The sequence below is a fragment of the Xylocopa sonorina genome, chromosome 6 (assembly GCF_050948175.1).
Source record: "Xylocopa sonorina isolate GNS202 chromosome 6, iyXylSono1_principal, whole genome shotgun sequence".
NCBI classification, from domain to species: domain Eukaryota; kingdom Metazoa; phylum Arthropoda; class Insecta; order Hymenoptera; family Apidae; genus Xylocopa; species Xylocopa sonorina.
The window spans coordinates 3344239-3357091 of record NC_135198.1 but is presented as its reverse complement, the minus strand read 5'-3'; the positions used below and the strand labels follow the sequence as shown (position 1 = coordinate 3357091).

The following is a 12853-nucleotide window of genomic DNA, read 5'->3' as shown; positions in this document are numbered from 1 at the left end:
GTGGAGGAATTCAGCGGCCATCTTCGCTCAAGGAGTGTTGCATAACGTTTGGGGCTACGCGTTCCAGGGTTAAAGAGATTTCCCTCGCTCCTGTTCTACGGAGACGGCGGTGCGCCTGCGGTTCTCGTTCATTTCTCGCGTTATATTGTTTTTCGTAATGCCTAAAACGTATATCTCGGGCGATTTTCGTAAGACCGGCTGAAAAGCAGGCGAGCGACCAACAGAGACGAAGGAAATTCGAGGGAGAGGAAGGGAGAGGAAAAATAACGGAGAGAGTACGTCACAGTCGACGGAGCGATGCGCAAGAGGGAGAGCGTGAGAGACCAGTTGGAAAATAGTGATTCGAAATCGGGGAAAGGTGTGAGTCACGGGTTTCACGGGGTGTCATAACCCTGCCCTCGGTTCGAGTTACGCGTTTTCGTTTCTAAAACGTGAAACCCTGCCGCCTGCTCGATGGGGAATTAACGAGCCACGAAGCTATTTCCAACTGCGAAAGAGAGAGAGATAGAGAGAGAACGACGCCCGATTTTAACTACACAGTGTCAAACGAGCGAGCGTGTTTCGTCTCGAAAGTCTGCTCGACCGTGTACCGATCTAACGACAATTATAAATCATATTTTATGTCTCTGTCTGCGCTCAGATACGTAACTAAATCTTTCACAGTCTGGAAAGAAATATACGCAGTTTTATCATCAACGTTTCTCGCATTTCTCGCATCGTTATTGACACGCGATCAATTTTCTTAATCACAATCCCGGCTTTTCATCCCCTACGTGGAGAACAATCGTTCTCCAAGCATGGCGTCGCTTGTACTCCTCCGATACCTCCCTTCACCTTAATCTTTCATTACAAAGACGATACGATCTTTGAAAAATGGAGGCATCAAAGTTGCCCAGAAAATATCTCGAGATCGCTAAAACCTCCAACTACCCCTGCGGTTGCGGTTCCTCTCAGCGCCGCGAGGAAACAACGATTTTTATAAGTTCTATCGGCCGGTGGTTGTAAAGTAGCCATTAAACGGGCATCCTGTTCTTGCTCGAATTCCATCGAGTACGTTGCGGGACTCGATGGAATTTCTTCAGCCACTGGTGGGGTTTTGCGGCGACGCGGTGGACGCGTAGCCACCCCGCAAAGATTCGAGGGTGTTCCGAACGAGTGCCTCCTCCGTGGTCGTGTGCGTGGACGCAGCTCGTACGTGAGAGAGGCCCGCGATGAGACCGCGAAACGTGGTCTATTGAGGCTGGCGGAACGTAATTGGGCCCACAAAAAATGGAGCGGAAACGGCTGGACCCCATTACAGGCCTCGTAACGAGTCCGCCGCGCGTTGCTCAATCCGCGCGGCGCTCCGGTTCGCGCGGTCTCGAACCGCCTCGCCTTAATCCGGCCCGTCACGATCTGTTCTAACCGCGGTAAATACCGAACAGCTCAATTATTATTGGGAATCGTTTACGGCCACGAGGATTGACAAGGACCCTTGTCGAACGGATCAGCCGTTTATCACGCGATTAAACCGTGAAAATTTCGACGGCTCGCTCGAGCCAGGCCGCTGGGGCTAGGCGAACGAGCGCAGCGACGTTTCACTTCGGGACGTGGGACGGTTTTTAGCCGTACCGGACGTGATACTTTCTTTCGTTGTTATTTAATCGTCGAAAGTAAAACACCGCGGCGATAACCACCGGCTAGTTTTCTGCGACCACGTATCGCTGTCGCTTCGAGCGTTGTCACAGTCGAAGGTGACCAAAGCTACGCGTCGCTTTTAACCCTGCGGAACATCGTCGACTGCTGCGTTGTATTTTATTACTGCACCATGTTACCGAGGTAGATCAGAAAAAGGTTACTTGTGGAATTTTCAAGGAAAAGCCATGCAATTTCTTAAATCTCTGACTCTAAAAAAATGGCGAAAGTTAAACTTTATGAAAAAAGAAACCCAGAAATTATAATCAACGGCTAAATTTCAATTACTTTTAAAAGTAATGCCTCGCAGTCTAGCAGTAAATAGCTCGTGGAACGATATTCCCAGCATCGACGAGCGTTTTCTCCGATTGAGGCCTCGGTTTTTCATACGGGAGCTGAATCTTTTTCACCGTCCGATGCCGGTGCGAGCTTCCCTCCCTCTCGCTACCTCTTTCTCTCTCACTTGGCCCCCGCTATCTCGCGCTTTAATTTCCAGCCTCGACATTTGCGTAACCCAGTTTCGCCATTGTTCGATTCAATGGTAGATCGTAACGTCCGCCATCCGGATAGAAGATTATAATGCTCGCGTGTGTGTATGGCGCTGCGCATCGTTGCCCGTACGTGGTTGTGGCCGTGCGCGTGTGCGCGCCGATCCCCGCACACGACTACTATATCTAGCTTAAACCGAAAGTGCGCGCACACACGCGGCCGTGACACGGCCCGCATTAGTATGCCGGTCCTCGTAGCGAGCCGATGTCCACGGAAAGTTCGCGCAAATTCACGGATCCCGCCAACTTTCACCTCTTCGTCCTTATCTTAGCTGAACCTCGCGAACTCGTTGCACCAGTTCCCATTGCGTCGTCTCGCGCTCGCTTGCCGCCGCAGTTGAATGCCACCGCGCTTTGGATCGCGGTTAGGTATTGCACACGAGACGACGACGAGTGTCTATCAGTGAGTACACAAATCGAGCAACGCTACTACTTACCGTTCGTTCGCGAATTCACTTCGCCCAACGACTCGCCCAGAATTACCAAGAGCGGCAAACGTTCGACCGTTCGTCGTTCAGAATTTTACCAGGCTCGCTTTCATCCGTGAATATTTAGCCGCGACGACAATTGCGAAAGGTTTACGTAACGCGTGAAAACTATGACACGAAACGAGCGTCTTTATCAAACCCTATTAACTCGAACGTTGCTCGGTTGACGATGTATAAAGTGCATCGCGAGAACGCTTCCAAGTAAACGGCTCGAGAGAGCGAGCCGAGGGCTCGTTCTAATTTCGCAAGCGGTTTGGATCCACCGCCAAAAATACGCCGCCGGTTTTACCAACCGGCGACAAAACAGGTGTCGTTCGCTTGTTACCGACGCGCTGGTCTGAAATGCAACCGGCGTCACTGATCGCCGACGGGGTTCCCCGCGAGGAGAGAGCAGCACCTACAAAGCGAGTGAGCCATCCCGGTTAGTAAAACTGCCAGCCACCTGACCCCCCCCCCCTCCCTTCCCCCCCTCCCAACAGCGGGCAAGTGGGCCAGAGTTTCTGCATCCAGCGGCACGCGGGGCCTTGCCCCCACTTACCACGAACGGCACGAGACCCCGCCCGGCGAGTCTTCAAGGCCCAAATAGAAGAAGAAAGACGAACGTAAGCGTAAGCGTGGACGTAATGCAGCCGGTCGGGCAGCGATTGACCCTGAACTTCAAGTCGTGTGTCTGCTAACAGCAGCAACAACAACCGAGACGCGTCAGCAACTGTTTCTTTATCCGCCCGTTTTAGCCAGCGATCGCTCGACGAGCGAATTGCTTCTGAAATCGGAAATTTTTGTTCCAGCGTTCGTCGCAGGGTTAACTATGCGAGAATTGGATTTTTTTTTATTAATAGTTGTAATTTTAATTTTTAAATGATCGATACTAGTTTCTTGGATGTTTCTATGGAGGACGGAGTTTTATTTGCAGTGTTGCGAATTGAGGGAAATGTTGAAAGTTTGGCGGGATTTTACTCGAGCTGATACCAGAATCTTTTGGAAATGTGGTAGTATTCCAGGGTTACGTTTGCGATCGAGTAACGCGCGCTCCTCTCGCCAAGACGCGCCAAGGATCGAGCGGGTTCTTTCCTTTTCCTTGGACTCTCTTCGATTCACTTGTCGACTCTCTTGTTTGATTTTCGGAGCAGCTGACTATCGTCTCTCTCGCGATAGTATTTTTATCTTCGTTCCTGACTGCGTTGGTGATGTCACGATTGTACTTAAAGAGACTTTTCTGTTTCAAGTAGCACTTGTCATTAACGCGTTTAATTGTTAAGTGGTGAAGGTCGATTTAATTAAAGATTAACGAGACAGCTGACAGTTGTTGAGTCGAGGTAAAATTATGACTGGATTTTATGGTGTCTATGGTGCTCTGAAACCACATTGGAGCTGTTTTGGGGGGTTAAAACGACGTCATGCATGGCCAGCGAATCAATCTGCTCTTTCATCAAGGACAGCTAGCTATGTGACCCACGCAATTTTAGAAATTACTAATGGTATCATTACGCGTTACGTAAACCACTGAACGCTACATCCAGTGAAAGTCAGAAGTGAGTGTGTACACCTTGAAACTCTTGCAAACACGTTGCATAAATCGAACGATTGATTGAAATGGTACAAAGTATGCTTGGAATGCCACGAATATCGCTTCGATCTCATTGTCATTAGCATAGAAAAATTTCACTTTCACGACGCGTGCGTTCACTTACGACTATCGGCTGTGTACACGTATAAGTACCATTGCAACGTTTTATAGACACAATCTGACAATTCTAACAGCAATAAAAAAGGTGCACCATTTTACTCTAAAAATGGCCAAACGTATGTATACCGATCGGCGTAGTTTTCACGAAATCGAGGAGGAAAGAGACGAAGAAAGCAGCGTACGTGAGTCGCGATCACTCGGATAGGCGGAATTGACGCCCTCGTCGTGACTCTTACCCAAGGTCTTCCCTTTCCAATACGATCGGATCACTCATGGAAGGTCACGTCGACGAGTGTCCGCTTGACGAGCTACCGTGTCGTACCGCGGGAAGATGGTACACGCGGTATTGATTTATCACCGCCTCTCGAGCGGCTGATTTGCGTTTAAATTGAATACTACGTTCGCGTTTTCACATTTTTTTTTTTTTTTTTTTTTGTTCTCCTCCCCGCCTCCGCGCGCGGAATTCCGCCGACTGTGGGCTCTGGACACTCGATATCGGCGCGTAAGGCGGCGGACGCGCGGTTTTCACGATCGACCGCCATCGTCGGCGGCGAGGAAAAATACGAGCCCCGCCGACGTCCGCGAGTGTCGAGCGCGAAACTGCATCGGTGTCCGCGACACGTTCGACGTTGCGGAACGCGTCGATGTTTCGCGGCGTTTCGTTTCATAATGTATTAATTGGACCTGTGCTCGGCTGAGAACGCGTGGAACGTGAAATCGAACTTTCTCCGGCGTGGCAACCCTCTCGATCTTCGCGATCGAACGGCTAATTCGTTCAAATGCATCGAAAATATGTTGTAAGCTACGAGTAAATTACTTTTACATTCGTTTCTGTTCAGAACAGGCACTGTAATTCCCTCTTTTCCTTTAGAAATATACATTAACACCCAACTATTCAATTATAATCCACGCTCTACTCTAATCGCGAATTGAATAGCAGCTGCACGAATGGCATATAGGCTAGTCTTCGACAAAAGTTCTTCCAATAGGAAGTTTCTCGAAGAACCAAGAGGATCACCAGGATTTCCTCTCTCCCGCGCCGAGATCATTAATCAACGGGATCCACGGGCGCTTAATTACGTTGTTGCATCCGAGACGCGATTCTATTATGTTTATCGATGCACGGTTGCCCGCGAACAATTACGTCACCGGTTGAGCAAAGTTGTTTTCTCTTCACGGAAAGATAAACCTTTATCGTTCCATTTTTCTCCTTCCTTCGTCAGCTTGCTCTCCTTTCCCGCGCGACCGTCGAATTCGACGCGACGAGGCGACGATCACCTTGAGCCCGCGTTTTTTTAAACGAGCGCGCGGACGCCGTTGAAAGCTCGATTCGACGAAACGAACGGAGCTCGGTCGATCCGTTGGACGAGCCGTCGTTGGACGCGATTCGAGTGCTCGGCAGAAAGCCGAGCGAACGTCAGAGAAACGTGAGAAACATAATCTTGGAACACGTCACCGCCTTCCGCCATCTCTGGCCGGGGCGGGGCACGGGAAGATGAAATTAGTGTAACGAAGCCGCCTTTGCATGACGCGACGCGCATTATTGGGTTAAGGACGTCACACATATTTCGCTTGCATCGTTGTTGCGAAAGAATTCCCACGGAAACGGTGGATACTTGCACTTTTCTCGGTACCGTCGCCGCGGTGATTAGAACCATTGCACTACTTATTCTGCAACTTCTTCGCATCACGGTTCTACTGTCTCGTTCGACTAATTTCTTTTAATAAAACACGAAGTATAAATTTCAAGTTTATCGTTTGATTACAATGAAAAAAATAGCGCAACATTCGAAAGGTAGATAATCTCAGCAGTACGCAGTACGCAGTACACTTTGAAAATGTGTTATTTCAGGGAGGATGACCGAATGTCACAAAATTGTGCAAGTAACGACGAACGATTGAATAGGATAATGGAGAACGTAAATAACGTTCGACGAACTTTGTCTTTTTTGCAGACGATGTATACTGACGGTCTCCTGACACTCCATTATGGGAAGCATCCAGCGACCTTGGCCGCAGAGGTCGGAGCCTGGTACACCGGGGACCGTCACGTGGACGTGACGTTGGCTTGCGACGATGGATCCGTCGTCAAGGCCCATCGCGTTGTTCTGGCTGCAGCTAGTCCCCTATTGGCTAGTCTCCTTCGTAACCCCGCACTGGACCACGTGGTCCACTTGTCCGGGGTCCGAAAAACCCAGCTGACTCATCTGCTGGAATTCCTTTACAACGGGGAAGCTCTGATACCGGTAAGCGTTCGCCGTAGCTCTTACGCAATTTTACTCTCGGAACCGTGTGCTTTTTTTACCCCGTTCATTTCTCGAATGGACGGCTCGCGAATGACTTTCTCCCTGGTTCCAGTCGACAGAGCTGACACCGTTGAGGGAACTGTTCGAGCTCCTCCAAATAAAGTCGGAGTTATTCGAGCCGAATCAACCTCAGACCTCCAGCAACTCCGACCCCGAGAGGATACCAACACCCCAGCCCTCCGAAGGCCAGGAAAGTTCTAGCTACGAGTCGCAGTACGACGGCAGGTCGGTAAAGAGATAGAGAGAGAGAGAGAGAGAGAGAGCTGTTCGAGGATTTACCGGCGTTAGGTGTTCGTGAAATGTCAATACGATCAACGAAACAGATACCGTAATTTCCGAGATAGAGAACTATTAAGATTAATTTCTGCTTTCGCCTGGTCTTTGTTACAACGAAAGAGCAGATCTGATGCAACGCGTCGATTCGTATAATGTCGCTCTTTCGCGCCTTTGTTCGCTGCCCCCTCCCAGAGCATTTATCCCCTCGAGTTTTTTATATTATACCGAGAACCATCAATCTAACGCGGATGCAAAGAGAGCAAGCGAGTCGTTGCAATAATCGTTCTGGGCATTTCAGGCAATCGAATAACCCCGCGGACTGTTGCTCGGTACTGATCAAGACCGAGGGCTGCGAGGAAGAGCCGGAAGTGGACGTCGAAGGCGTCGAGGGCGAGGCCCTCCTCATGGAGAACAGAGAGAGCAGCATAGAACCGCCACGACGGAGGGATAGCTCCGATCCTGTGAACCTAAGCTTGAACTCTGGGACCTCCACCACTAGCGATAGTTCGCACGACGTTGTATCTAGGTAAGCGTTTCGCAACGAGTCGCAAACTTCAGTTCGAATTGGAACCAAGTTGGCGAGAAGGTCTGCAGCTGTGCGTTTCGTTTCTGTTTAGGCCAGAAAAACAGTTACTGGAGAGGCGAGAATCTCTGGAGGAGGCGGAAGAGAGAAGGAGGCAATTAGCGGCTCGGCTCGCGCTGGGCTTAGAACCGGGGAAACGAAAACCCGAAGAAATACCCATCCCACCTGCGGAGGCGTACATCGTGACGCCCCATCGGAAACGAAGGCCAGGCTTTCACAATGCGCCAGCACAGAATCCTGCCTTCGTGCCGTTCAATCCTGGATTCGAAACGCCGAGGCGGCTGCAAGCGCCGCATCCCCTTAGCGTCTCGGCACCTCCGTACCTGGTACGTCGAGCAGTTTCCTTTTGCCACGCGACACGCTCAACACGTCCGGATAATTGCCGCGTCGGTCATTATTTTTCACTTGGTCACTCGCTCGTTAAAATCGTCGCGGATATAATCATTCTGTTTGCTGGAGAATGAAATTGAGAAAATTGCCGATCGCCCAGCTGTGTCTCGTGAGTATACGTGTCTCGACGCGCCAACGATTTTTTTTTTTTAGCTGGGTCAGTGGGATGGTCAACGTTCGCCCGTCGTTTTAAATATCGTTTCGTGTCATCGCGGTTTATAGACGATAGCCGACGACGCGTTCCACGCGAACAGGTTATTCAATCAGATCGTTTATTGCAGCAGGACAGGTCAGTGACACCTCCAGGAGCGTCACACAGACCACCAAGCGCGGACCCAGCGTCGGCGGCCGGTTTGGAACCACCCTGGGGTTCTTGGGCCTTACCGCCAGCGAGGGCGCCACCGCCACCACCGACCGACGACCCGCCCAAGTCTACCCCCGTTCGCGAGTACCGGTGCAGCTATTGTGGCAAACAGTTCGGAATGTCATGGAACTTGAAAACGCATCTGAGAGTGCACACGGGTGAAAAACCGTTCGCGTGTAGACTATGCGTCGCTATGTTTAAGCAGAAGGCCCACCTGTTGAAGCACCTTTGCTCGGTACACAGAGGCGTGATTGCCGCCCCCGACAACACCTTCACCTGTTGCTTCTGTTCGTTGACTTTCGACAGCCTGCAGGAGCTGATCAGGCATCTGTCGGGGCCGCACAACAATCTGCTGTTAAGCAAGAACCTGCACGACTAGCGACGTGGTTAAGGCCAACCGGTGCTGAACGGCGACCTCGAGCCGCGTCTCGATCGACGCTCGGATCAGGGATCGAAGGGTTGCTTTTCTAAATTTCAACCGCAGCGCCGCGCTGCTCGTAGCATTTCGAGCGTAGATCGCCAGGATTCGGTCGTTTTCGTTGACGGTTTCGAGTTTCTGCTCCGAGTATCGATCTCGAGACGGACGGGGTCGCCGGATATACGTGTCCGTTCAGAAAGTGACCATCTCCAATTATTTTCGTACAATTTACAAAGTATATTCCATTTCGTCTCTATCTCTCTCTCTCTCTTTTTCGGAAGCAGATACGGAAATTGTTTTGCCTTAGAAAATCTTTGGAGACGCGTCGATGCGTGCAACGCCATCCACGCGTACCCGTCGTACGCGAGTTATTTCGTCGCGTAGAGAAACGCGCGTCGCGCAATTGTTACCTGTTAACGAATTTAACGAACCCGCGTCTGTCCGTTCGACGCGCGTACTATTTTTGTAAAAATTTCTAAAGAGAAAAAGCAAAAGAGAACGGAAGTTCCACTAAAACATTTCCTCGAGCTTCTTCTTCCTCGTAAAAGACGAAATAACGTAGCACCGGAGGAGCCTTACGGTAAATAGCGTCGCGTCGTGTCTGGCGAGCCTCTGAATCGAAGATATTCGAAGACTACGCAATAATCGACTACCTGTTTATTATTATAAGCGATGACCAGTAACTCTGACCAAATAACGTGTGTCCGATGATCGACGTTGGTCGGAAGTCTGTCGGATATGTTGACGGTCTCTGTCAGGAAACGTTAAGAAAGTCGAAACGAGAATATAAGCGAGGGGAATAATGTTAGGACCGGAATGTACACGAAAAGGGGAACGAAGGGAACGAATTTTTTCACGTTCAACCGGGTCTCGCCGCCGCGCGTCTTCTCGTTGCGTCTTACTTATTGTAAAAGCTTTGAAACGCTTCCGTTCGCGTCACGTGACATCTTCAGCGGAACCTCTCGTTTACCTCAGAGCGCGCGCAAAACAATCTCATTGTGTAAATAACGTTAATGTTTAGTAGTAGGGACACAAAGCGAACGGATAAACAATTTATTTATTTTACACTTTGCAAAGGGACCAACTGATTTTCCACCGATTTCTGTCTTAGGTAGATATTAGGTATCCTGCCCGTGGATCGCCTCGAACAAACAAAATTCGCTCGCTCACGGAGAGCTCTGAACACGGTTTCGAAATTAGCGTACGGAGGGTTTTTTTTTTCTTTTTTCTTTAGGTTAGAGCAGGCCTGTGCAACTGGGGCTCACTTCGTCGCCGCGCGTCCCTGATCCGCGCGTGGGTCCCCACTTGTCGGTCGGCGGGAGAATCGAACGCTTCGCGCAGCCAGCCACGTCGTTTCGCATTTTGCAAAAGTGAAGCTTCTTGGTTGAAATTCAGATCGAGAAGCGGGAAATAGAGGGACACAGGTGGTATCTTCAACTGTCGGCGGGCAAATTGTACTTTTAGGCGACCATTACATGTCGATGACAAACCCTAACTGAAAATCCTACGATCGAACCACGAAACGGTGGGGACGAGTGTACCAATGTACGTATCGGAAGCTTCACTTTTGCTCGACCAAGCGACACACAGCAAATGCAATATCACCCCTTTAATTGACAACCGCGAGGAGACAAATGATCCAGGTACAGCGTTGTTTCTCCATAACTCTTGAGTGCGACAAAGACGAGAGAGTAAAGTGTTTTTGTAAGACAGAGAGAGAAAGAGAAGAGTCCACTAACGTTTGTTTCATCGAATCGTTAGTCCCTGGAATTAATCGAATCGGGGATATAACTCCGCGTCGATTGGAGAGGGGAAAAGCGTGTCGGTTAAAGAGATGATACTGTATTTAGGTCCACGAGCACTTAAAATTAGTCACGCGTGGTAGATGGACCGATAAAGCACGTCGCAACAGCGATCCCACCCACCGGAAACAGTGGCTGCAGTGGCGCCAGTTGCACACGCCCGGACTTTAAAGGCAAAGGGAGACGGAATACACGACATTGGCGTTCTCCTTTACCCTTAGCGAAGAGGAACATTATCGACGGGACACGATTCCGGAAGAAGCGACAATAATTATTTCCAAACGGCTCGAACGAAACTGCCGACCGATAGAATAAACGTTGCTAATGTTCTTCCACGTATCACAATCCTCGTCTTCCGCTTCATCGTCTGTCCTACGCCCATCCACCTTTGTCTCATCGCGTGTTTTTCACCCTCCTTCGCCCCCTCCCCTCCCTCCCCCCAACCCGGAAACGGTTTTTCGGTATCTCAGCGACTCGAGTGCCTTGTCAAATGGGTCCAAATTGGTCGATTGGGCAGTGATTTCATGTGTTCATAGGCTTAAGATTACCGTACACGTGTAAGATGACGATACGAGCTCGCTTAGGAATTGAAAGAAAGCGTTAATTAATTCACGTAGAAAGTTTTTAATATTCACTCGAATTAATCCAAGTTTCGTTAGGGTCTAGATAGAATGTTTCAAGTAGTAGCTTTTGTTTCTCTAATTTCATTTTTTTCTGTTGGCGCAGGACGTCATGAATAATTTTTTTTTTCTTAGATAGGTATTATTACCTAAGGTGCCTTGAAGAAGGGCCTCGACCTCTCTTTAGCTCCTTGGCCATACGAAAAATCTCGAGCGCGGGACGAGCGGTCTCAACGTACCCGAACGAGAGCTAACCTCGATTAACGTTACCATTATTTTCTAACATCCATTCGCACGTACATTCCATACATCCGCACGAGTACTTCCACGAACGAAAACGATCCTCCCTTATTTATTTCGCGGGGCTAAAAATTTCGTTTCCAGATTCTCCGGCTGAGAATAACCTAACCCACGCCGTCTTTTAATTAAAAATTTGTAACAGAGTAACGATAGAGTAACTGTACCTGCGCTAGCGCTTCTGGAATTCGTAATTCCACCTTTTAAACAGTACTGGTAGAGTACTTTTTAAAGAAGATCGCTCGTTCCGGCTGCCTTCACCATGGCATGGTTTTGTTTTTTTTTTTTGTTTTTTGTTTTTTTTTGGGGCCCCCTCGGTAGGCGCGGAGTAGCGGAAAAGAAGAAAAGGAACGTAAGAAGAGGTTAGAGGGGTGGTGTGCGCTCTCATTAAGCCAGGCAAAAATGGCCAGCACAAAACAGTGAACGCAATGTGATACTAAATGATAATAAAGATAAAGTAATTATTGTTTAGCGTGCAACGCTGCGGCGGATCGCACGGCCGCGACTCGTGGCTCCTTCGAACAAAAAGGAAGAAGTCTTTCGATCGCGAGAAGAAGAAGAGAAAAAAAAAGAAGCTAAATAGACGATTCCCTTTTTTTTCTGCGAGCCGCTTAAATAATTCTTAGTGACTAATCTTTTCGTCGTTTCTCTTTCCAACCCTGTCCCCTCTTGAGAAAAATAAAAATACCCCCTGTCCGACCCCCTCGTCCCCTCTTCTCGAGACGTAAGCGCACTAGGATTACGTATACAGATTATTTTACCGTTAATTAGTTACTTTATTTGTGTATACAGACACACACGTACACACGCATACACACACACACACACACACGATATACACAGACACATACTTGTGGCCAGATGTCTCGAGAGGACAATGTTGCTTTTTAATAATAAATCATTTCTGACGAATTCTCTATTTCTTCACTTCTCCAACTACGATGGGAATAGTAAATTAATCAAGAAGAGCTTTATTATTCTGAAAAATGAATGGTATCGTAGGTGCAAAGGGTTATTATACGTGGTTTTGTAAAGGATGCGTGCTCGATGAGAATCGTATATCGTGTTTAGTATCGAAATTTATGCGAAACGTTGATCGTTGCAATAACGAGGTATCGTCACACCTTTTCGAGGCGAGGATGCAACATTTCCATCGCGTCGCGTCTCGTTCCCTCGGGTATTCAAGCATCGCTCCTTGGACATCTGGCCGGAGTCCCGTAGAGTTTAAGCATCTTCCGAGCGGAAAGCGTTTTCCGCGTGCTTTCTTAGTGTTCATAGATTTACAAGAAATAAATTAATTCAGATGAGGAATCTGTAAAAGAAGATAAAACAAGCGAGCGAAAACAACTTTGCTCATGTCAATGGCCCCTTCCTATTCCCCTTCTCGTTTATACCAATGT

General features: G+C 48.9%; 2 protein-coding genes across 4 annotated transcripts in view; both read left to right on the top strand.

Annotated features, from left to right (window-relative positions):
* Positions 1-8828, top strand: part of Ken (zinc finger and BTB domain-containing ken and barbie protein) — a 30467-nt gene extending 21639 nt beyond the window's left edge. The window contains exons 1-6 of one of the 3 annotated variants that reach the window (XM_076896463.1): positions 3211-3312; positions 6353-6643; positions 6756-6928; positions 7278-7505; positions 7597-7888; positions 8234-8828. In XM_076896463.1, the coding sequence (XP_076752578.1) occupies positions 6356-6643; positions 6756-6928; positions 7278-7505; positions 7597-7888; positions 8234-8695 (1443 nt within the window). In that variant the 5' untranslated portion in view covers positions 3211-3312; positions 6353-6355 and the 3' untranslated portion in view covers positions 8696-8828. Of the gene's footprint in view, positions 1-3210; positions 3313-6352; positions 6644-6755; positions 6929-7277; positions 7506-7596; positions 7889-8233 lie in introns of those variants that run through there. The other 2 variants (XM_076896464.1, XM_076896462.1) reach the window with 2 other exon arrangements.
* Positions 1-12853, top strand: part of Rpl8 (ribosomal protein L8) — a 309715-nt gene that overhangs the window by 284264 nt on the left and 12598 nt on the right. The gene's annotated exons all lie outside the window — the stretch shown is intronic.